General features: G+C 48.9%; 8 protein-coding genes across 8 annotated transcripts; 5 read left to right on the top strand and 3 right to left on the bottom strand.

Annotated features, from left to right (window-relative positions):
- Nucleotides 1-553: 553 nt before the first annotated feature.
- POJ06DRAFT_261596 (serine-threonine protein kinase 19-domain-containing protein) lies at nt 554-2213 on the bottom strand. The gene is made up of 4 exons (XM_056188640.1): nt 1779-2213; nt 1583-1716; nt 1304-1523; nt 554-1248 (listed from the first exon to the last, which is right to left on the bottom strand). The coding sequence occupies exons 1-4, from the start codon at nt 1975-1977 to the stop codon at nt 830-832; spliced, it is 972 nt and encodes a 323-aa protein (XP_056040968.1). The 5' UTR covers nt 1978-2213; the 3' UTR covers nt 554-829.
- Nucleotides 2214-3046, top strand: POJ06DRAFT_261593 (uncharacterized protein). Its single transcript, XM_056188639.1, has 3 exons — nt 2214-2500; nt 2552-2718; nt 2767-3046. The coding sequence occupies exons 1-3, from the start codon at nt 2308-2310 to the stop codon at nt 2911-2913; spliced, it is 507 nt and encodes a 168-aa protein (XP_056040967.1). The 5' UTR covers nt 2214-2307; the 3' UTR covers nt 2914-3046.
- On the bottom strand, nt 3047-4271 carry POJ06DRAFT_261591 (Tim17/Tim22/Tim23/Pmp24 family-domain-containing protein). The gene is made up of 3 exons (XM_056188638.1): nt 3795-4271; nt 3552-3728; nt 3047-3481 (listed from the first exon to the last, which is right to left on the bottom strand). The coding sequence occupies exons 1-3, from the start codon at nt 4123-4125 to the stop codon at nt 3321-3323; spliced, it is 669 nt and encodes a 222-aa protein (XP_056040966.1). The 5' UTR covers nt 4126-4271; the 3' UTR covers nt 3047-3320.
- On the top strand, nt 4262-5602 carry POJ06DRAFT_33595 (Sedlin). The gene is made up of 4 exons (XM_056190893.1): nt 4262-4592; nt 4657-4745; nt 4803-4864; nt 4926-5602. The coding sequence occupies exons 1-4, from the start codon at nt 4497-4499 to the stop codon at nt 5102-5104; spliced, it is 426 nt and encodes a 141-aa protein (XP_056040965.1). The 5' UTR covers nt 4262-4496; the 3' UTR covers nt 5105-5602.
- A 1-nt stretch (nt 5603) lies between these two features.
- On the top strand, nt 5604-7040 carry POJ06DRAFT_33582 (uncharacterized protein). The gene is made up of 2 exons (XM_056190891.1): nt 5604-5940; nt 6048-7040. The coding sequence occupies exons 1-2, from the start codon at nt 5871-5873 to the stop codon at nt 7025-7027; spliced, it is 1050 nt and encodes a 349-aa protein (XP_056040964.1). The 5' UTR covers nt 5604-5870; the 3' UTR covers nt 7028-7040.
- Nucleotides 7041-7490: 450 nt separating this feature from the next.
- Nucleotides 7491-8388, top strand: POJ06DRAFT_33584 (histone-fold-containing protein). Its single transcript, XM_056190892.1, has 3 exons — nt 7491-7770; nt 7847-7879; nt 8032-8388. Exons 1-3 carry the CDS (start codon nt 7763-7765, stop codon nt 8300-8302), a joined length of 312 nt encoding a protein of 103 aa, XP_056040963.1. The 5' UTR covers nt 7491-7762; the 3' UTR covers nt 8303-8388.
- A 1522-nt stretch (nt 8389-9910) lies between these two features.
- Nucleotides 9911-16534, top strand: POJ06DRAFT_202198 (acetyl-CoA carboxylase; the record flags this gene model as incomplete). Its single annotated transcript, XM_056185268.1, has 4 exons — nt 9911-12445; nt 12502-12583; nt 12635-14119; nt 14172-16534. The coding sequence occupies 4 exons, from the start codon at nt 9911-9913 to the stop codon at nt 16532-16534; spliced, it is 6465 nt and encodes a 2154-aa protein (XP_056040962.1).
- Nucleotides 16535-16727: 193 nt separating this feature from the next.
- POJ06DRAFT_261574 (uncharacterized protein) lies at nt 16728-21076 on the bottom strand. Its single transcript, XM_056188637.1, has 6 exons — nt 20573-21076; nt 18339-20509; nt 18141-18288; nt 17998-18089; nt 17730-17946; nt 16728-17675 (listed from the first exon to the last, which is right to left on the bottom strand). The coding sequence occupies exons 1-6, from the start codon at nt 20968-20970 to the stop codon at nt 16970-16972; spliced, it is 3732 nt and encodes a 1243-aa protein (XP_056040961.1). The 5' UTR covers nt 20971-21076; the 3' UTR covers nt 16728-16969.
- Nucleotides 21077-21773: the final 697 nt, after the last annotated feature.

The following is a 21773-nucleotide window of genomic DNA, read 5'->3' as shown; positions in this document are numbered from 1 at the left end:
ATATGAACTACCATATCCAATCATTTTGGCAATTGTATCCAGCTCTCTATTCGTAAAATCAGGTGCCTGAGACACTGCATCTCTCAACACACCAACCGTAATTTGAGACTTGGGCTTAAAGACTTCCTCCTCCCAGGTCAGTGCCAGATATGGATTAGCCCACCGCAGCATATTCATCCTCTCGTTCAGCAGAATAAAGTTTGCCAGGTTCTCATCTTGACTCCTCTTTCCTCTCAACCAACTCACAACATTCCCACAGGTCTTCTCCATGGTGAACTACCAGTACACCCACGCGGGGCCACAGTTGCTGATGCAGTCGCTAATATGAAGAACTACTCCATGGAGGTTTGATGTTCGACTCGTTGGGTCGAAAGAATATATATCCTCATATGATTGTACAAAATCGAAGCTCGCATCCTCTAGGACTCGAAGATCATCAAGTCGTAATTTGCTCCTGCGTCGCAATAGAGTATACCTTAGCCAGCGGCACAAAGTTTTCCTAATCTCAGGACTTGCCCTCGAGTCCAGTAATGGATGTGACATTAACTGAAGAAAGTCGAACCAGTTATGGGCACGATAACTTCGGAAATTCTTGAAAATGTCCAAGGGAGACCTTGCAAGAGACGCTGGCACATCTTTTGCACAGCTGACAATGTCACGACCGAGACCTTCCAGATCCTTGATTAACTTCTCTGTCGCGTGATATTGTGAAGGTCGGACTTCTTTCCAAATTTCGAATGGCCGTCTACGACTAATATATTTACAAAACCCATATGCACATAAATACCAAACGAGCTCTATATATATACAATCCGAGTAAAACATAACATTATTCTTTCTTCCCGGTCAGCTTCCATCCGCGCCCCCCGGGCGTCCCAAATGGCTCGCACCATCCTCCACCTTTGACCTCCATCATTACCCACTCGAAACTGACGCCTCTGAACTCTCGCCAGCGAGACTTTACATTCGCATCCCACCGTTCATGAATCGACTTTTCCAGCATCTCCTTCCATTTTGGTTTAGCGAGCGAATTGATCACCCACTTGCGTGAGCGGAATGCTAGCTTGAGAAACGAGCCCACGTTTGGGACCGAAATGAGGTACACGCCGGGCAAGCCTGAAAGAACCAGAAAGCCGACGCTGAGGAGATCACGGATACCTTCATCTTCTGTTATGGAGGCCGCATTAAGATCATCCGTCGACAGTCGCGTGACCGCGGGTTTCGATTTCAGAAGGTCTTCAAACTTGTCTGCCATATTCGTTAGCTCGTAAATCAACAACAATAGTTTTTTTATAGTTAATACCAAAAGAATCGATGTTAGAAATTTTGTTTGAGTGCTTCATTTCACGGAGAACCCGGAAGTAATCACTGCTCTCAATTACCATGTCGCCGGCATTTTGATTGACGACCATTTTTCTAACAAGACCCTCCTCTGCAACTCGTTGAAGTTCCCGCTCAATGAATGTTGGGTCATACGGGAATAAGGCGTGCAAGTGAGATGTCATGACGATTGGCGGTATTGACTACTCGGCGCCGCTCATTAGCTTCTGCACCTAGAGTGGTGACCACAACGTCAGCTTACCTTGCGAAAACGCAACAATTCCGCGATTCCGTCTCTGTTCAGTCGGGTACCCGTCTCTGGCACGGCATCCCACATCCTTGACAAGATAGACCTGATGCCAATAGTAATATCCGACAATTCTGCCATTTCACCCTCTAAAACATTATCAGCTACTGTAAGCGTACATGCCCACAAGCAAATCTAAAATAGATCTAACCAATAGCAACAATCAGATTTGTGATTTCCAGTTTCCTCTCCCGCTTCCTCGCAGACCCAGGCACCTCAGAGTCCGTTCCGCCACCAGACACATCCTGCTCATATTCTGCTGCGTGGAGGACCGCGGATCCCAGGATTTCACGCTTTCGCTTGTTTCTACGGACTGTCGACGAGAGTGATGCAGTTAGTCTGACAGACATGACGTTCCAGTAGAAACAGTAGAGGCCATGCCGCGTATTCGACGTATTTTATGATGCCAGACGATGTCTTGTTGAATATTGAGGCTTCCAGACAGCGGAACATCAAATGGTCTAACCCCTCGTTAGAATTACGCAAGTGAAATGGAATTATGCACTTTAAGGATTTAAACGACGTCCATCTGTCCGCATTACCCCTGTAAATTCACACGACGTCATCGAGAGTCACTCGAGGTTTGACACATTTTCTATCAGTCGACTTTGTTATCTATTAGCCCGCCAGCAGCCGCTAGCTGATTCGGACATCTGCATCTACTCATTTCCTGAATAGACATGGCTAACGCGTCTGTTAAGAAGCAAGCACAAGCTAATCTAGTGGCCATCAAAAACCTTCACATTGCCTCGGCCATTATCAACGCGCTCTACATTATCTCATACTTACTGTTCAGACGACCTGGGTCAATAAAATCATATCTCATCCTTTCACTGCCGGCATGGATTATTGAATATCAGCTTGATAGAATAGGTATGGTTTGTGTTGTGTTTACTCTAGCAATGTGTTGATCGTTCGATACAGGACGCCCTAAGTACTCTCCGCAGAACGGATCCTTGGTCTCTGCAGGTGAAGATCTAAGCCAAGCTGGACTGACAGAATGGTTATGGGACATTGTTTACGTAACATGGGGATGCGACATTCTTGGGTTTATTATCGGACGGACCTGGGTTTGGCTAATCTACCTAGTTGTAAGTCCCTCTGCGAAGTAGCGCCATGCAAATACTTACGTGACTCAGATTCCGACCTACGGATCATATATGGCATACACCTCATTTATTGGGCCTATGCTAAAACAGAGAGCTGCCGCCGCTGAAGGTCCGTCTGCCACAGAGGCTGCTAGCAAGAAGAAAGAAAAGAAGCAAAAGGTGAAGCATGCGCGTTGAGCGCCGATACGCGGTGCCACTTGTAGGGTAGTTGTCGGTTAGAAGTAGTAGAACAGAGGCATGATATGTATAGTAGAGTACAATTATGATGGTGTACTCGGGTGGACAGATGCTTGCAACAGTGTAGATAAATATGCTAGTTATATTAAGCTGATACAACTATTAACAATAGATAAGCCATGTCGATTGTAAATACAAGGTAGAATCGTGAGACGGGATTCGAGGTTCTAGCCCGACAAGAAAAAGAGGTGTGTTTTATACAATATCTAACAAGAGAAAGAAACAAAATTAGACCCGACAATCACCCAAAGTACCATACAAAATATACGACGCATATAAGTCGATGGAATATAACAAACAGAAAAACCACAATATACAACAAACCAATCCCGATACATTAATTTTGTTCAAATCGCACTGGTTAGATAACTCCAAACGCCTGCAGCTGTACCCATGAGAGCGCCAGAGATGGCCATCGGCTTAATGCCCTTTGTTGATCTAAACAAAATGCCTGTTATGATTCCTGCGCCAACGGAATTGTATGCATCGTGGTAGCTTCTGTAGGCGTCTAGATTACACAAAGAAATGGTCAGTTAACAAGCACTTAATGGCGCAGCAAATTGATGGAGTATACATACCGAACAAACCATTAAAAACATTGTATGATATTGCCAGAATACCGGCAGAGTTGCCAAGGTATGGGCCACGTCGTGTGACCGCGTTGAGAACAGAGTTGAGCTTCAACTTTGCCGGAGCGTTGGCTGGGGATTGCCGTAATCCCTCCGCGAAACCGTAGGCGCCACCTAGAGCAAGGCCTACAACCCATGGTTAGCCATATTGCATACCTAAAGAGTTGGGCCTCTCAGACAACTAGAACATACCACCCATGTACATCGTGCCGGATCCATAGCATAGGTCGTCAGACCAGCCTCGTGATGGCAGAAAACCTTTTGATCCTGGCAAGTCACTCAATGCGTCATCTTCCAAATCCAAGGCTTCTAGTCCCTTGTCCAATCCTGCCAACGGATGCAGTTTGGAGACATCAAATGCCTCTGACGACAAAAATGTCGGCAGCTCCGGTGACCCCGATGGCGCCGCGCTGGAATCACTGGTCGTTGGGGCCCGGTCGACTACTAATGGCTCATTCGAAGTAACAGGTGCGGGTGCGCTGCTCTCTGTATCATTCTTCGAACCTCCGAATGGCCAGACCATTTTGCTATTCTGTGTGTCTTCGCGCTTGCGTTGGTAGATCCGTGGTCTGCCGGTGTATAGTTGGAGACAAATTTTTCGAAATTTTCGAAATTTCGGCGCTTGGTTGGATGTTCTTCAAGCCTCACATTTTTTAAAGTTCCGTGACGTCGAAGCGCGAACCACGAAGAACCGATGGCAACGCCCTGACAGCGCGACGTCTACGGCTTCATCTGTGCAGTTGAGGGCGATCTACGGCTTATCCGCGACACCGTCAGCAGTGCTCGCTGGCAATTCTTTGGGGAAACTGCCACAGCAAGTGGTATTCGTCCTAGAATCGTCTAGATCCGAGTATATTTGTCCAGCGAATTAACGGAGGTTCGTATATTGCCGTTATGTCGTTCTACCTGGCAATTATTGGTACCAAAGACAATGCGGTGTACGATCTCGAATTTGGCACGTTTCGGCAAGGGGGCGATGGAACATCAAAGGTATAGCCAGGCGAACACGCAGAAATAGACTTGGTTCCTGAGCAATATTCTAACGACTGCGTAGTTTTCTGCAGATATGAAGCAATTGTGTCCGTTTATTGTTCACTCGTCCCTAGATATCGTCGAGGAGATGCAGTGGAATACAAATGTAATGTACGTCACATATAGCCGCAACATAATCAGTGCCGCAATGTGCTGATGATCATCCAGGCATCTTAAAGTCATTGACAAGTTTTACAATTACCTAATATCGGCGTACATGACCGCCGGAAGTGAGTTTTTACAAATGTCCTATGCCTCAGCTGGGATCGCGGTTTGCTAATATCAGACTAGATATGAAGTTCCTTTTACTTCATGAGACAAGAGCAGATGATGTTGTGCGCCAATTTTTCGTGGACTTGTACGATTTGTATGTCAAGACTTTGATGTCGCCATTTTATTCTGTGGATCAGCCGATTACGAGTCCGGTGTTTGACCAGAGAGTGAAAATGCTGGCGAAGAAATATTTGTAGATATCATTGAGCATTCTATGGGTGTTATGGCGTTTTGTTTCGGCATTTGAAACGGTACGGAACGTGCTTGTTATGGCTTGCATTGTCTTGATTGTGTTTTGCAGGCGAATGATTTACGTTTGAAGCGATCACTGAGCGCACGAAATGCAAAACTGGTGTGAATGATATTCTCTATGAAAGCTAGCATTCGCCTTTGTCATACTAAGATATAAATTAACAGCAGCATCAGGACTAACAGCCCCCTTTTATGTTTGCGGGATAATCTCGGAGGAATGACATTCAATATATACCACTCTTCAATATATGTAGCGACCCGGTTGAATAACCGTTAGCCAGTTCTGATTTCGATTACTTGCCATGGCTTATAACATATATGATCGACCTGTGCGGATCTGAGTGCAACTTAAGCGGAGCCGCCTTGATGAAGCCGCTATTGCTGCGGTGGTGACGGACCCGTCCCTTATCGCTCGTATAAGCCCTTACGGCGATGGCATAAAAGCACAAAAATCTTGGCGGTTACACATCTAAGCATGTTAATATTGTGCATTTACGTCCGAATACTTCCCCGCCGTCGAGGCCACACGGCGATAAGTTTCGACTCAATCAAGCGAGTCAAGGTACGGTCAAATTGGCTGCGAACAGGCGTACCCGGATGAACTGTATAAAAGCACTATTCTCGAAACCCGGCCGCAGTTGTTCTCGCCCAGGTCGCTCAACTAGAGGTATTTTGTGAATAGCTGGCATCAATTGCTAAATATAATTCACGATGGATAAGAAAACGAAGCTCCAGTTCATTCATGACCTACCCAAGGTGGAATTGCATATGCATCTTGAAGGTACGAATGCGATAAGAACCCACAGAGGCGGAGACCCCGGAGCGAGGCATGAGAGAAGAAGTTGCGATTATCTCGATAAAACTCTGCATTTCTAATCAAAAGTATAGGATCGCTTGAGCCTGAGCTGATGTTTGAAATTGCCAAGCGCAACGGGGTCTCGATTCCGTTTGAATCGCCGGAAGAAATTCGCAAGGCTTCGGTGTTCAACAGCTTGCAGGAATTTCTCGACCTCTATTACCTCGGCCACACGGTCTTCCGCACCCGCAGTGATTTTTACGACTTAATCTACGCTTATTTCAAGCGGGTTTCAACCAGCAATCTCCGTCACGCCGAACTGTTCTTCGAGGCGCAGGAGCACACCAACCGTGGCGTCCCGCTCGAGGAAATCGTCATGGGCTTGCATGAAGGCTGCGTCCAAGCCGAGAAAGAGTTTGGAATTACTAGTGACTTGATTCTTTGCCTACTGCGACACTTTCCGCCGGAGAATATGATGGACCTGTTGAAGCAGGCTGTGCCTTTCAAGAAGTACATCAAAGGTGTCGGCATGAGTTCCAGCGAGGCAGGATGCCCACCATCGCTGTATGTTGATATTTTCAAGTTTGCAAAGGACCAGGGATGGCACGTTACGTCCCATGCCGGTGAGATTGGTCCGCCAGAATATGTGAGAGACTCGATTGAACTTCTCGGCATCGAGCGTTGTGATCACGGGATCGGTGCACGTTCAGACCCTGAAATTGTCAAGCTTCTTGCTGACAAGAAGGTCGGCGTGACTATGTGCCCGATTTCGAACGTTCTGTTGAAGGTTACTGAGTCTATTCCGTATTCGCCAATTCGACAGTATCTTGATGCCAACTGCAAGATCTGCTTCAACAGCGACGATCCATCGTACTTTGGGAGCACTTACATCGAGGAGAATTACGACGCTGTTGAGAAGGAGATGGGACTCAGTGTTGCAGAGTGGGTGAAGATTGCGCAGGATGCAATTGATATGAGCTGGGTTGAGGACGATGAGCGCAATAAGTTGCAGGGCGAGCTGGATGCTGTTAAGCTCAAATACAAGTTGAAGGAGCTGTATGGTATTGCATAAGATATACAGTGTGATAGATTGTATTTTAAACATGAACTGCAGGTCGACTGAATGATATGATGAATTTGTGACTACGACTTGACATGAACAGCTCCAACCTCCTCCGCTGAACCGAACTGATAACGTCAAGACTGCCAGCCAAAGCTCTTCCTGATAAGGATTGAAGCGCGAATCTGTATATCTGAAACATATATATGGTTGAAGTAACCAGCTCTTAACGGTTTTGGCTAATTAAAGTGTCTAACCCTAGCCCTTGAGGGAAACGGACGCGACGCGTGTGAGGTAAACAATTATTTGGCGCCGCACCAACGGCGCGTATGAATTGACGAGTTTAACCAAGCCAAACCAGCTGCGAAATATTAGTGACGCAAAGTGTCCAAAATCTGGCACGCTTTTTCTGAGGTTTGGGCGGTCTCGCCCAGGCCGCACGCTGATTCGCCAGCAGGCCCAGCTCGGCAACCCAAGTCCCGCCCGGGCACTCTTAGGCAATTAATCTGATGCGCGCTTCAAGTTTTTGATGATGTCCCGTGTGATGCGATCGCTCCCGTGATGGTGAGAGTTGATGAGCCGCCAACACACGCACTTATAAATACCCGCGCACTCCCTCGTCTTCGCCCGTCTTTCCCGTTCCCTCTTGCCACGCACTTTTCTACACATTTCTGTGTCATTTGGCCTCTGTTAATTCAGCCCATCCACATCTTTTCCATCAGCTTTTTTAATTTTCTATAGCAAAACATGTCTGGGTAAGTTTATCTCGTGATTTTGAACCTATCCAGGGCAACTATTTTTTTTGAGTATGTTGCGCTAACCTGTTGGCAGACGTGGCAAAGGTGGAAAAGGCCTGGGCAAAGGGTGAGTCCAACGTCGTGATGGTGGTGTGGTCCCGTCCCAATGCATTGTGGCGGTGCGCAGCACACGTGACTCAGCCACAACTACTGGGTTGCTGCTGCGCCACATTTCCATGGTCCTTGACTCCTAATCGATCAATTGCTAACGGTGCGCAGTGGTGCTAAGCGTCACCGCAAGATTCTGCGAGACAATATCCAGGGTATTACCAAACCAGCTATTCGACGACTCGCCCGCCGTGGTGGTGTCAAGCGTATCTCGGCTTTGATCTACGAAGAGACCCGTGGTGTCCTTAAGTCGTTCCTCGAGAGCGTTATCCGGGATGCCGTCACCTACACCGAGCACGCTAAGCGCAAGACCGTGACGTCGCTCGATGTTGTATATGCCCTCAAGCGACAAGGCCGCACCTTGTACGGTTTCGGTGGTTAAGTTGTGTGGGCCGTATTTGGACGACCGGAATCTGGGTGTTCGACATAAATTGTGGGTATTGGATGTGCTAGTTTGTTTGTGGGCGCCCTGGGTGGATCAATTGCGTGTTTGTTTAGTCTGTTTTATATATTACCTTAAGGGATCATGCTGCAGGATGTAAGATTGTAATGTATGTTAATGAAATGTACTCTTTGTAGTCTACATCGGAATTACATTTATGCGTGGGGCATGATCCTCGTTCCCGATACGATAACAAACAACATGCGACAATACACTGTCATATTGACGTTTGAGCATCAAGTTAAAAGAAGTGACCACAGGGTACGATCTGAAACCGGGCACCTGCACCCTTTGTCTGGCAGATCCGGATGAATGTACTTTAGACAGTGATCGGCAGCCCAACAATGCGGAAGCTGCCAACGGAGGACGCGTGTGAGATTTGAACCCAGTGGCAAGAAGCCCAGGTCTTAAACTGTAGACTCGGAATGGCCCATCGAAGTCCGAGGAAGGAAGGCGGGTGTCGCATAAGAAGAGGCTTGGTGGAGAAAAAGGTGGAGGAACGCGGCGGCGGTCTCAACTCTCAACCCAACCCCAAAGGCAAAATAACGCGCTATGACGTCCAACAAAAACCTCGGTCAGCTGGCCATTCGATCTCACAACCCAGGCAGGTTACCCTCCGACAATTGAGCCATATGCAACGACTTTCCAGCACTGGATGCGGACTGTGGTATGGATAAGTTGAATGTATAATATAATCCCAGCAATTGAAGGTCGCAAGCAGATCCGTCGGGGCGGCGCGTTTCAGTTAGTCGACGGCGAGATGGGGACCCGTTTTGTTGGGCTCGCCGCAGGCTCACTTCTGAGCCGCACGCACTCAGGTTTGCCGCTGTTACGGCATACACGTAAAACGAACCGTGCACGGGGCCATCGGCCCCGACAACCATCTCATTGGGGCGGATATCAATCCTAGCTGAAATATAGCAAATCGCAGGCAAATGCGGCGCATATAGAGTACCATTTGCTAACTCGGTCACACAATTGTTAGTTTTTGAGGTACCGACGCGTAGTAGAACACCAACAGCCGACATCCGTTGTGGACTTTCTTTGCCCGACATCGCGCCGTTTGTCTGCTCAGTCCTCGTAAAAGACCGTCCTTTTATCCTGCCACCGCCCGCTTGTCCTGAGAGTTGGCTTACCTGTTAGCAGGACTCCTCTTCTCTTCCCGGGCACTCTCGCATTCCTTCCTCCGTCTTCCTGCTTCGAGCCCGGCTTGCGTTTTTCTTGGTCTCTCGTCTAGTTTGCTACGGTTACGCACCATGTCTGCTGCGGCCAGTAGCCTCCCCTCCCACTTCATCGGTCTCAACGCCGTCGACGTGGCGCCCAATGGCCCCGTCAAGGATTTTGTTCAGAACCACGGTGGTCACACCGTCATTACTTCCGTGCGTTTGTCCGTCTTGTTCTCTCATGATCCTGCTTCCGCGTGACTGACAATCCATCCGTTAGGTCCTCATTGCGAACAACGGTATCGCGGCCGTCAAGGAAATCCGCAGTGTTCGAAAATGGGCGTACGAGACTTTCGGTGACGATCGTGCGATCTCGTTCACGGTCATGGCCACGCCGGAGGATCTCAAGGCCAACGCCGACTACATCCGCATGGCCGATCAGTACGTCGAAGTTCCCGGCGGAACAAATAACAACAACTACGCCAATGTCGAGCTCATCGTCGACGTCGCCGAGCGAATGAACGTCCACGCCGTTTGGGCTGGCTGGGGCCACGCGTCCGAGAACCCCAAGCTGCCCGAGTCGCTTGCGCAGTCGCCAAAGAAGATCGTCTTCATCGGTCCGCCCGGATCGGCCATGCGATCTCTCGGTGACAAGATCTCCTCCACTATAGTTGCCCAGCACGCCAAGGTGCCGTGTATTCCTTGGTCCGGAACCGGCGTCGACCAAGTTCTGATCGACAATGCCAGCGGTCTCGTCACTGTCTCAGATGAGACGTACGCGAAGGGCTGCACTGCCAGCGCGGAAGAGGCGCTTGAGAAAGCCCGCATTATCGGCTTCCCCGTCATGATTAAGGCTTCCGAAGGTGGTGGCGGTAAGGGTATTCGCAAGGTCGAGAGCGAGGACAACTTCCATTCTCTGTTCAGCCAGGTCGCTAATGAGGTCCCCGGATCTCCCATCTTCGTCATGAAGCTAGCCGGCAACGCGCGACATCTTGAAGTGCAATTGCTCGCTGATCAATACGGTAACAATATCTCTCTCTTTGGCAGAGATTGTTCCGTCCAGCGTCGTCACCAAAAGATCATCGAAGAGGCGCCTGTCACTGTCGCTAATCCTGCAACATTTACTGCCATGGAGCAAGCAGCTGTTCGACTCGGCCAGCTTGTTGGCTATGTCTCGGCCGGCACTGTCGAGTACCTCTACTCACATGACGACGACAAGTTCTACTTCTTGGAGCTAAATCCCCGTCTCCAGGTAGAGCATCCTACTACCGAGATGGTCACCGGAGTCAACTTGCCCGCAGCTCAGCTCCAAATCGCGATGGGTATTTCGCTCCACCGAATCAGAGATATCCGACTCTTCTACGGCGTCGATCCTCACACTTCGACCGAAATCGATTTCGATTTCTCCAAAGAAGGCTCTCTCCAGACTCAGCGCCGTCCAGTCCCCAAGGGCCATACCACTGCCTGCCGAATCACGTCTGAAGATCCAGGCGAGGGATTCAAGCCGTCTAGTGGTGTCATGCATGACCTGAACTTTAGATCGAGCTCTAATGTCTGGGGTTATTTCTCCGTCGGAAATCAGGGCGGAATCCACTCGTTCTCTGACTCTCAGTTTGGACATATTTTTGCTTTCGGCGAAAATAGAAGTGCCAGTCGCAAGCACATGGTTGTTGCCTTGAAGGAATTGTCCATTCGTGGTGATTTCCGCACTACCGTCGAATATCTGATCAAGCTGCTAGAGACTCCTGATTTCGAATCTAACAAGATCACCACCGGCTGGCTCGACGAGCTCATTTCCAAGAAGCTTACGGCCGAGCGACCGGATCCGATCGTCGCTGTTGTTTGCGGTGCTGCTACTAAAGCACATCTCGCTTCGGAGGCATGCTTCCAGGAATACAAGACATCCCTTGAAAAAGGTCAGGTCCCGTCGAAGGACATCCTCAAGACATTGTTTCCTGTCGACTTTATCTACGAGGGCAACCGATACAAGTTCACCGTCACGCGGTCATCCCTGGATTCGTACCAGATTTTCATCAACGGTTCCAAATGCCAAGTCGGCGTCAAGTCACTCAGCGACGGTGGCCTTTTGATCTTACTTGGAGGCAAATCCCACAATGTGTACTGGAAGGACGAAGTTGGAACAACCAGGCTTAGCGTCGACTCGAAAACCTGCTTGTTGGAACAGGAAAACGATCCTACCCAGCTCCGCACTCCTTCTCCCGGCAAGCTCGTCAAGTTCTTGGTCGAAAATGGTGAGCACGTCAAGACCGGACAACCGTTTGCTGAAGTCGAGGTCATGAAGATGTACATGCCCTTGATTGCCCAGGAAGACGGTATTGTGCAATTGATCAAGCAGCCCGGAGCCACTCTCGAGGCCGGCGACATTCTCGGCATTTTAGCTTTAGATGATCCTTCTCGCGTCAAGCACGCCAAGCCGTTCGAGGGACAACTTCCTGATTTCGGTTCGCCACTGGTTGTTGGTAGCAAGCCTACTCAGCGGTTCAATCTGTTGCTCAGCACACTCAGAAACATTCTGGTTGGTTTTGACAATCAGGTCTTGATGGCCTCCACTCTCAAGGACTTGAGCCAGGTTCTGAAGGACAACGCGTTGCCATACAGTGAGTGGAACGCGCAGTACTCCGCGCTCCACAGCCGCATCCCGCAGAAGCTCGACGCGTCGCTGTCCGGCATTGTCGAGCGTGCCAAGTCTAAGGATGCTGAATTCCCTGCCAAGTTGATTTTGCGTGCTATTGACCGATTTGCGGAAGAGTTTGTCCAGCAGGATCTCGTCGTATTCAACCAGCAGGTTGAGCCTCTCGTTACCATTGCTACGAGATTCCAGAGTGGTTTGAAGGCGCATGAGTATGGGGTCATTGCTGAGTTGTTGGAGCAGTATTTGGCTGTCGAGACGTTGTTTTCGGTAAGCAGCATGATTTTTTTGTTGTTCTTGGCTACGAGTAGCTAACAATTTCTAAGGGTTCGAATATTCGTGAGGAGGATGTCATCCTTAGACTTCGAGACGAAAATAAGGATGATATTTTCAAGGTTGTCATGACTGGTAAGTGAATTTGCAACCACACCAGCTGTTTCAGTCTGTTGATGTTATTAGTTTTCTCTCACGGCCGCGTCGGTTCCAAGAACACCCTTATCCTTGCCATTCTGGCTGCCCTCCGGTCAGACAAATCTGAGGTCTCGGAGGTCGCTAAGTACTTGCGGCCGGCCCTCAAGAGATTCACCGAGCTTGACTCAGGGTTTGCCGCGCCTGTTGCTCTCAAGGCGCGTGAAATATTGATCCAATGCGCGCTTCCATCCCTTGAGGAGCGAACCGCCCAGCTCGAGCACATCTTGCGCTCGTCTGTGGTCGACTCGCGATATGGCGAAGTCGGTTTCGAGCACCGTGCTCCCAGAATTGACGTCTTGAAGGAGGTCATCGATTCGCAGTACATTGTTTTCGATGTCCTGCCCAAGTTCTTCGCGCACTCTGACCCCTTTGTCACATTGGCTGCACTTGAGCTCTATGCTCGTCGCGCGTATCGAGCGTACAATATCACGAGCGTCGAATACCACAACGAGGGCGACCTTGTACCCGTCGTCACGTTCAAGTTTTTGCTTGCCGCGATCGGCAACCCCGCCTACAACATTGTTGGACAGGGTGCTGGGCCAACCGATTCGCGTGTTGATTTCCAGCGTGCCGCTTCGGTTTCGGACCTCACGTTTATGGTGGGAAAGTCCGACAGCGAGTCATTGCGGTCTGGTGTAATTGTCCCAGTGGCTGATATTGCTGATATCGATGAAGTTCTTCCGCGCGCGTTGGATTATCTCCCACAACGAGCCGGAGGCTTGTCGTTCTCCGTCAAGTCGGATCTGGACTCGAAGCGCCGACCGGCCGCGCCAAAGGCTACTGAGCCATTGAGCAATATCTGCAACGTTTTGATCCGAAAGGCACCCAAGATCGACGATGCAGCTCTTGTCTCGGATTTCAAATTCATTGTTGACGAGTATAAAGAGGAGTTCTTGCTTCGATCGATCCGAAGAGTCACATTCGTTTGTGGTCACGAGGACGGTTCGTACCCTGGTTATTTCACGTTCCGTGGTCCCGACTATGTTGAGGACGAGAGCATTCGACATATTGAGCCTGCGTTGGCGTTCCAGCTTGAGTTGGGACGTTTGTCGAATTTCCAGTATAAGCCGATTTTTACGGATAACCGCAACATCCACGTATACCAGGCCATCGGCAAGGACGTTCCCAGCGACAAGCGTTTCTTCGTGAGAGGTATCGTCCGACCCGGCCGTCTGCGTGATGAAATCCCGACGTCGGAATACCTCATTTCTGAAACTGACAGACTCATGTCTGACATTTTGGATGCCCTCGAGGTTATCGGTCCGAATAACACGGATATGAATCATATTTTCATCAACTTTTCGCCGATTTTCCATTTGGTGCCGGAAGAGGTCGAGGCAGCATTTGGACAGTTTTTGGAGAGGTTCGGACGGAGACTGTGGAGATTGCGAGTCACCGGTGCCGAGATTCGAATCATGTGCACGGATCCCGAGACTAATGTGCCGTATCCATTGCGTGCGATCATCACGAACGGTCAGTATCTTTGGTGCTAACTTTGTGTGACTGGTGCTAAATTTTTCGTTAGTGTCTGGATATGTCGTCCAGAGTGAGCTGTACACGGAGGTCAAGAATGACAAGGGACAGTGGGTGTTCAAGTCTCTGGGTAAGCCAGGCAACATGCACCTTCGGGCGATCACGACTCCATACCCGACCAAGGAATGGTTACAGCCGAAGAGGTACAAGGCGCATTTAATGGGCACGACTTTCGTGTACGACTTCCCGGAGCTGTTCAACCAGGCTATTCGAGCTAGCTGGCGCGCGTCGAAGCAGAAGGCGCCTGAGAAGGTGCTGACGTACAAGGAACTCATCATGGACGACAGCGGAGAATTGTCTGAGGTCTCGCGAGAGCCAGGTGCAAATACGTGCGGCATGGTCGCATGGTTGTTCACGGCGCTCACTCCCGAATATCCAACGGGCCGTCAATTCATTGTCGTTGCAAATGATATCACGTATAAGATTGGCTCGTTCGGTCCTCAGGAGGACAAGTACTTCCACACTGTAACGCAGCTCGCTGTCAAACTTGGCATTCCGCGAATCTATCTCTCTGCAAACTCTGGTGCACGAATCGGCGTTGCCGACGAGTTTGTTTCATTGTTTTCAGTCGCCTGGAATGATCCTGCCAACCCTGACAAAGGTTTCAAGTACTTGTACCTCACGCCAGCGATCTACAACGGGCTTTCGAATGCGGCCAAGAAGACTGTCCTTGCCGAGCGTGTTGTCGAGGACGGTGAGGAGCGATATATCATCACCACCATTATTGGTGCGGAGGACGGCCTCGGCGTGGAGTGTCTCCGTGGCTCGGGGCTTATTGCCGGTGCTACTTCAAAGGCCTACAAGGATATTTTCACGATTACATTGGTCACTTGCCGTTCAGTTGGTATCGGTGCTTACCTCGTCCGTCTCGGACAGCGTGCGATCCAGATTGAGGGCCAACCGATTATTCTTACTGGTGCTCCTGCCATCAACAAGCTCCTCGGTCGGGAAGTTTACAGTTCGAACTTGCAGCTTGGTGGCACGCAGATCATGTACAAGAATGGTGTCTCGCACCTTACCGCTAATGACGATCTTGCCGGTGTCATGAAAATTATCGACTGGATGTCATATGTTCCCGACAAGCGCAGTGGTCAGTTGCCTGTTTATCCGACAACTGATACTTGGGATCGTGATGTCACGTACGCTCCTCCCAAGCAGGTTCCGTATGACGTTCGATGGCTCATCGCTGGTCGCGAGGACGAGGAGGGCAGTTTCGAGTACGGTTTGTTCGACAAGGACTCGTTCCAGGAAACCCTTAGCGGTTGGGCTAGAACTGTCGTAGTTGGTCGCGCGCGGTTAGGCGGTATCCCTATCGGTGTTATTGGTGTCGAAGTCCGCTCGGTCGAGAACACTTACCCCGCTGATCCTGCCAACCCTGATTCGACCGAACAGCTCGTCCAGGAGGCCGGCCAGGTTTGGTACCCCAACTCGGCATTCAAGACCGCCCAGGCAATTAACGATTTCAACCACGGTGAGCAGCTTCCGCTCATGATCCTCGCCAACTGGAGAGGTTTCTCTGGTGGTCAGCGCGATATGTACAATGAGGTCTTGAAGTACGGTTCGTTTATCGTTGACGCGCTCGTCGACTACAAGCAGCCCATTTTTGTCTACATCCCGCCACATGCCGAGCTCCGGGGAGGTTCATGGGTTGTCATTGACCCCACCATCAATGCTGAACAGATGGAGATGTACGCGGATGACGAGGCACGTGCCGGTGTGTTGGAGCCCGAGGGCATGGTTGGCATCAAGTACCGTCGTGATCGTCTATTGGAGACCATGACTCGTCTCGACCCAGTCTATGCCGACCTCAAGCGCCAGGTCGACAACAAGGATCTCGCTCCGGCAGTTGCTCAGGATCTCAAAATCAAGCTGAGCGAGCGGGAGAGCGTACTGATGCCAGTCTACCGACAGATCAGCTTACAGTTCGCTGACTTGCACGACCGCGCTGGACGGATGAAGGCGAAGGGTACTGTCCGTGAGGTCCTCCAGTGGCGTGAGGCCAGACGGTTCTTCTACTGGCGCGTCAGGCGACGTGTTAGTGAGAGCTACATTCTTCGCGACCTCGAATCCGCTAGCCCGAAAGCGACGCGACTGGAAATGTTCGCACGCTTGAAGTCGTGGTATGCTGAGGCTGGTATCAACGACACTTCGGACGCAGATGTCGCCAGCTGGATCGAAAAGTCTGGTTCCGTCATCACCGCCAAATTAGAACAGATCAGAAAGGACGCAAAGATCCAGGACATGTTGGCTCTTCTGCGTGCGGATAAGGATGTTGCCGTACAGGGCTTGGTTGAGTCGCTCAAAGCATTGTCGACTGAGGATCGGGCTGCGATTTTCAAGCGGGTTTCTAAATAAGGAGTTATATATGCGATGAGAGAATGGAATAGTGATTCGTGTAATATAATAGTCTAGTTTTTGAGAATTTTGTGCTTTTTGTCATGTTTATGGGTGATTACGTTGTCATTTTGTGTTTTGCTATCGACATGTTTTTGTGTATTGCTTATTATTGAGAACTAATGATACACGAATAATTGACAATACATAATAGTTCATGATAGAAATCAAGTATACACGTCAAAAGCTTAACCCTTAATCCTCATCAAAAATGTCAACAAAATGACCATTAAACACCGTTAATGATATTGTACAGATGGATAGAATACACTGTGATCTAGCCTACAAATTGCATATGTTCTCTCAGGACAAAAAATGCCGGAAAATATAGATAAACTGTTTTAGGGGGTGCGCGGTTGGGCCCGGGGCTACTTCCGAGTAACGGACGTATCAAAGTCACCCCCGATGAATTTTTGCACCACGCCCCCTCTCTACATTTAACGTCACTCTTTCCAAAATCCGGCTAAGCTCCGACACGGCCTCCTTCGTGAACGAAGCGCCGTCGAGCCACAACAACTTTGGCGCTGAAGTAAACATCAAGCCCTGATACGCCTGTCGCTTCATGAGACTGAGCCTCGCGAGATGCGACTCAAACTGTTTGTCCTTCTTCTCCCATGCCGACTGCGCTTGACGTGACATCACAAGATTATACCGTCTATGAAGATCTTTCCGCTCCATTGAATGGCAGCCAATAGTGTTCGCTTCTGCAATGTTCTTGTGGTCTGTGACTGCGAAAACTGGCGGGTAAAACGTCAACGTAAGTGGATTCATCCGCATATCCAGTACCCGCAATGCTGGAAAGGTCGAGATCACGTTTGCAAGATGTTCCATTCCTTTGATCTGATTTCCGATCAAATATAGCCGCCTCAATTTAGGAATACACTTCAAGTTGGAAATGCTGCTTAGCTCATTGAAAGACAGGTTCAAGTCCCGCAAATTCCGAGCAAATGAGGAAAAGTTTTGTGGAAGGTCTTTCAACTGTACTGATGCGAGCTCCAAGGACTGCAAATTGAGGAAATGCTGTTGGAATGTCAAGTCCTTGGGTCTATTGCCCGAGAGATATAACTTGCGTACATCCGTCAAATTCGGACAGTGTAGTTCACTGCACGATGTTAGAACCAAGTCCGACCTAATGCTCCTATAATGGGCAACCTACTTCGTAGTACCATGCTGATCGCGAATACTCAGATTCTCTAGTAGCCGCAATTTCTTCAACCCGGAGATGCTCTGTAGCCGATTATCGTCGAGGTACAAGATCCGCAGGTTCGGGAAAGCGACAGCATCGAAATCTTTCAGCTCATTTCGGCAGATTTTCAATGTCCTGAGGCGCACTAAATAACCATCTGGGCACACACTTGACAACGAGTTGTCGTCTAACAAGAATTAGCAATCGACTTCAATAGAGATCATGAGTGGCTACGTACCGAGATTGAGCAGCATGAGGCTCTTGAGTCTCTCAAGACCAGAGATACTTTGGAGCCTGTTTGAAGACACATCTAGATCGTCCAATCGAGCTCTGTTAAACGGTCAGCGGTGCAATCAAACGGTCAGTGTCTTAACTACATACAAATTCGAATTATCTAGATTGAGGGCCACCAGATTATTTCCGCGGACGCTTAGACGAAGAAGGCCATCCAATTGCATAATTCCATCAATATTAACCAGCTCGTTATTATCGACAATGAGCTCTCGCAGATGAACTAATCGAGACATTCCTATGACGATGTTATTAAATATCCCAAGTACCGGAACGATCCTGGCTTACCATCTAGCGTCTCTATCTGATTGTCAGACAAATCCACATACTGCAAATTGGATAAAAATCCAAATGCGGTCAGTTCTGAGAGATTGTTGTGTGCAGCTCGGAGGACTCTAGTAGTTTCCGGAACTCCAGTCAAATAACCCAAATGGTTCTCGTTCACATTAAGATCCAAAAGTTGAGGGCACCACTCCTCTAATCGCAGTAGCGTTTCCAAGTCGCGGTCCTGCAAATCTAATATCGTGATATCCTGCCAGTATGGGTCAAATGGGTGTATGTCTGACAATATTTTGACAAGATTCTGGACAGCGAGCGAAAACGACGACTCAAGCTGAGAAACTGCGGTAGCGTCGTGGCGAGACTCAACGTACGATATGTCAGGTGCATATGGTGAACGCAATTCCTTTGGTGGGAGTGCAAATGATACCTCTGGCTTAGCACCAATCGTGGTAGGGCGCATTTTCTGATGCTGCGAGGGTGCCGATGGAGTAGACCTTACAGTCTCCTGCGTAACTATCGGCACACTGCGATGGGTGTTGTGGCCACGATGGTGGGTTTTGCTATAGTTGGACTGTTGATGCATAGGAGGGGACAGACTGTGAGACATGACATCTGATTCGCTTGATGATTTCCGACTTAATGTCTCCTCGAGAGACGATAAACTGCGTTGGAGCGAGTTTCGATATTCGTCAATGAAGACTTCATCTTGTTGCTGGTCACCCTTGTCTTGCTCTAAATTGTTGTCCGCCGCACCGTCAGTGAGGTCTTCAATTCCTTTGAAAACGTCATCTTCGTCGTCGTTCCCTGCGGCTTCCTTACTGTGCTTGATCCATCTATGATTCTGATCATCATACACCATAGATCCATAGCTGACTGGTATAGGCTTCTCGTACTGCTCTTTCAGAATGACTACCATGGCTCCGGTTTGGGCGACAGAGCTACTAGACTTTTTACTAGATGCGTTGGAGGACATCGTCGGATGGCCAGTATTCGGAGTAGCAGTCTTCTTTAGTGGCGACTTTGTCGGAGTTGGGGCTGCCTTGTATGATTTCGGAGTCGGAGCTTCCTCAGCAGGCCTTTGAATCGGCTCGGTGACTTTGTTTTGTGATTGTTGTCGTGCTGTCGCCGGCGGATGCGAGAGTGGGTTGAGGCTAATTGTAGCAAGAGCTTGCTTAGATTGTGGCCCGGCGATGGCAGCTGCTCCCAGTTGTGTGCTGCTTGTCTCATACGTGTTACGTATAGAATCATAGTAAATGTCGCTGTGTGGGCGAAGGTCGTCTTCATCTAGTCCTTCATTTTCGTCGTGATACGAGCCCTCACTAGATGCACTTTTGCTGGCAACGGTATTATCGAACGATTCACTTTGTCGCAGTGCGTACTTTCTCGGTCTCTCCTCAGAAAGAGATACGCTTTCATATTCTGATTGATTGTGTGATCCAGACGTCAATTCACTTTGTCTGTGAGAAAAGTCATCTTCGGTAAGTATGGCATGGGCAGGTTTCTTCAGGCCTCTGAGCATGTCCATGATATGCTCCGCTTGTGACATAAAATCTTGGGTGGTAACATGAGCCTTTGATAACTCCAAGCGAGGCCGTTTCGATATCCGCTCCTTTCCCGGAGATAGCGGCTTCACGTCGACACTTTCATCGGGACCGGGTTCTAGTCCGTCGTCACCTTGATCAGATGTCAGCTCCTCTGTACGGGCAAGTGATCCTTCAGCTTTAGATTTTGTATATGTATCAGTGTCGCGACTCTGAAATAGGTCTAGCTTCGATGCCGAAAGTGGCCGCGACATCTTCATTGTCTTAGTAACATTGAAGTTGAAATTCTTTTGCTGAGGCGGATGTGGACTGTTGACGGTGGCTGGCTTAATGTTCTTCGCCTGTAATCGTTTAAACGAAGGATTTTCATTTTCATCTTCGATTCGCCCCTCTTCAATAGTGGAAGACGCAACTTTGTTTTCCTTTCCATCCTCAGAAGGGACAACTCGATTTTCCTTTGCAGCCTGTTGCACCTTGACGGAGTTCCGCACAGTAACTAGACGATTTTCTTTCAGTGGTTGCATGGGTCCCAGTATGGGACTGACTTTATCCAACTCCGATTTCAACTTCGATAGACTAGCTTTTAATCGTAAATGCGTATCCTTTGAATGGCGCAGATGGGAGCTGGTGAACGATCTAAAAATTGCACAAATTTAGTATATTTTGCTTGCTCAGAATGTTATAGAATTATAGACGTACAGATCACCAAGATTAGGCTCGAACATCCGTTCTAATGTCATGGGACTAAAAAAATCTTTAGGATTGCTCATCTTCTTCCATTCCGGCGTTGCAGCTTTATTCTGCTCATTTGAGGGATCCTTCTCGGTCAGAATGCGCGTTGTGCCTTCCACTGCACCCGAAGATGCGGTTGTTGGGCGAGAGCTCACACTATCACTGGCCTTCTTTGGCGACATGATAGGTGAATTCGGCTGAGAGATCCACTCCTCCGAGAGCTCAGGGTCTGCCCAGTCAGGAAAAGATTCATCCTGAACTTGTGCTAGCCTTTGTGCAGACGATTGTTGCATTGGGGTGCTGCCATCACCGTACCAGTCCCGGCTTTCGGTTTGTGAGACTCCCGCGGCGATTGCAGAGGCCATTATATTCAATGCTCCTGCTCGAACGTATGTTCCAGTTGAAATGAGTGAAATTTGTCTCTATGCTGCAACGCGCAGACCGGCGTGTTGTTGTCTGGGCAATCTGGGGCCTCGTCAGAAATTCAACGGTTTAAGTGACACACGCTGAATTGGGAACTGTAAACAAAGCGCGAGCGGCTTCGATGCCGGCTTGTGGCGTCTCGTCAACATGACTCGGATCTCGGATCGCCGAATTAATTCACAAATCACGCATGCAATCACAGATATTTGGACCAATTCCAACTGCTTTGGTGTTCGTAGGAACGGCTGTTGCGAACTTGATGGTTTCATATTATTGATTTTATTTACAATTCGAGCTTATGCATGAATGCGCTTCCACAGTTACTTATATGTATCGGCCTGGATATTTGAATTTTCTAGTTGACAAGTGCTGATGCCTTTCAACTCACTCTCGGATATACAATGATCAAATTGGCTAATATTGAAGAACCCAGCAGGACCACGATATATATTGTATACACTTTCTAATAGTCATATCTCTAGAAAACAATGCAATTTTGGTAACAGGTCACAGTGTCAGCAGTATGAATTACTCTAATAATAAGTATAAAATTACGCCTTGTGCCAAACCTTCCACGCCTCTCCGTCCTATGACGGCCGACATGGTACTAGCGTCACAGCAAGTATCCATCTCAAATGCATGCCGAATACGCGACTGGAAGGTTACACACTCCATGCCTCCTCTAAGTACTTGCCTTCAATGCAAACAGTCATGCCGCCAACAGGAGTAGTTCTGAAGTATAAAC

Source organism: Lipomyces tetrasporus (genome assembly GCF_029532465.1).
Source record: "Lipomyces tetrasporus strain NRRL Y-64009 chromosome Unknown POJ06scaffold_11, whole genome shotgun sequence".
NCBI lineage: Eukaryota > Fungi > Ascomycota > Lipomycetes > Lipomycetales > Lipomycetaceae > Lipomyces > Lipomyces tetrasporus.
The sequence above is the reverse complement of the archived record's forward strand: the minus strand, read 5'-3'. Positions and strand labels throughout refer to the sequence as shown.

Bases quoted from the DNA above. Each gene is read 5' to 3' on its own strand.
- POJ06DRAFT_261596 (XM_056188640.1), bottom strand. From the start codon at position 1,977: ATGTCTGTCAGACTAACTGCATCACTCTCGTCGACAGTCCGTAGAAAC. The intron at 1,524-1,582 runs GTAAGCTGACGT...GGCGCCGAGTAG, and splicing joins AATTGTTGCGTTTTCGCAAG to TCAATACCGCCAATCGTCAT. The intron at 1,249-1,303 runs GTATTAACTATA...CGAATATGGCAG, and splicing joins TTCTAACATCGATTCTTTTG to ACAAGTTTGAAGACCTTCTG.
- POJ06DRAFT_261593 (XM_056188639.1), top strand. From the start codon at position 2,308: ATGGCTAACGCGTCTGTTAAGAAGCAAGCACAAGCTAATCTAGTGGCC. The intron at 2,501-2,551 runs GTATGGTTTGTG...CGTTCGATACAG, and splicing joins ATATCAGCTTGATAGAATAG to GACGCCCTAAGTACTCTCCG. The intron at 2,719-2,766 runs GTAAGTCCCTCT...TACGTGACTCAG, and splicing joins TTTGGCTAATCTACCTAGTT to ATTCCGACCTACGGATCATA.
- POJ06DRAFT_261591 (XM_056188638.1), bottom strand. From the start codon at position 4,125: ATGGTCTGGCCATTCGGAGGTTCGAAGAATGATACAGAGAGCAGCGCA. The intron at 3,729-3,794 runs GTATGTTCTAGT...CATGGGTTGTAG, and splicing joins CGGCACGATGTACATGGGTG to GCCTTGCTCTAGGTGGCGCC. The intron at 3,482-3,551 runs GTATGTATACTC...TGTGTAATCTAG, and splicing joins TGTTTTTAATGGTTTGTTCG to ACGCCTACAGAAGCTACCAC.
- POJ06DRAFT_33595 (XM_056190893.1), top strand. From the start codon at position 4,497: ATGTCGTTCTACCTGGCAATTATTGGTACCAAAGACAATGCGGTGTAC. The intron at 4,593-4,656 runs GTATAGCCAGGC...ACGACTGCGTAG, and splicing joins GGGGCGATGGAACATCAAAG to TTTTCTGCAGATATGAAGCA. The intron at 4,865-4,925 runs GTGAGTTTTTAC...ATATCAGACTAG, and splicing joins GGCGTACATGACCGCCGGAA to ATATGAAGTTCCTTTTACTT.
- POJ06DRAFT_33582 (XM_056190891.1), top strand. From the start codon at position 5,871: ATGGATAAGAAAACGAAGCTCCAGTTCATTCATGACCTACCCAAGGTG. The intron at 5,941-6,047 runs GTACGAATGCGA...TCAAAAGTATAG, and splicing joins ATTGCATATGCATCTTGAAG to GATCGCTTGAGCCTGAGCTG.
- POJ06DRAFT_33584 (XM_056190892.1), top strand. The intron at 7,880-8,031 runs GTGAGTCCAACG...AACGGTGCGCAG, and splicing joins GGAAAAGGCCTGGGCAAAGG to TGGTGCTAAGCGTCACCGCA.
- POJ06DRAFT_261574 (XM_056188637.1), bottom strand. From the start codon at position 20,970: ATGGCCTCTGCAATCGCCGCGGGAGTCTCACAAACCGAAAGCCGGGAC. The intron at 20,510-20,572 runs GTACGTCTATAA...TGCAATTTTTAG, and splicing joins GAGCCTAATCTTGGTGATCT to ATCGTTCACCAGCTCCCATC. The intron at 17,676-17,729 runs GTAGGTTGCCCA...AACATCGTGCAG, and splicing joins GATCAGCATGGTACTACGAA to TGAACTACACTGTCCGAATT.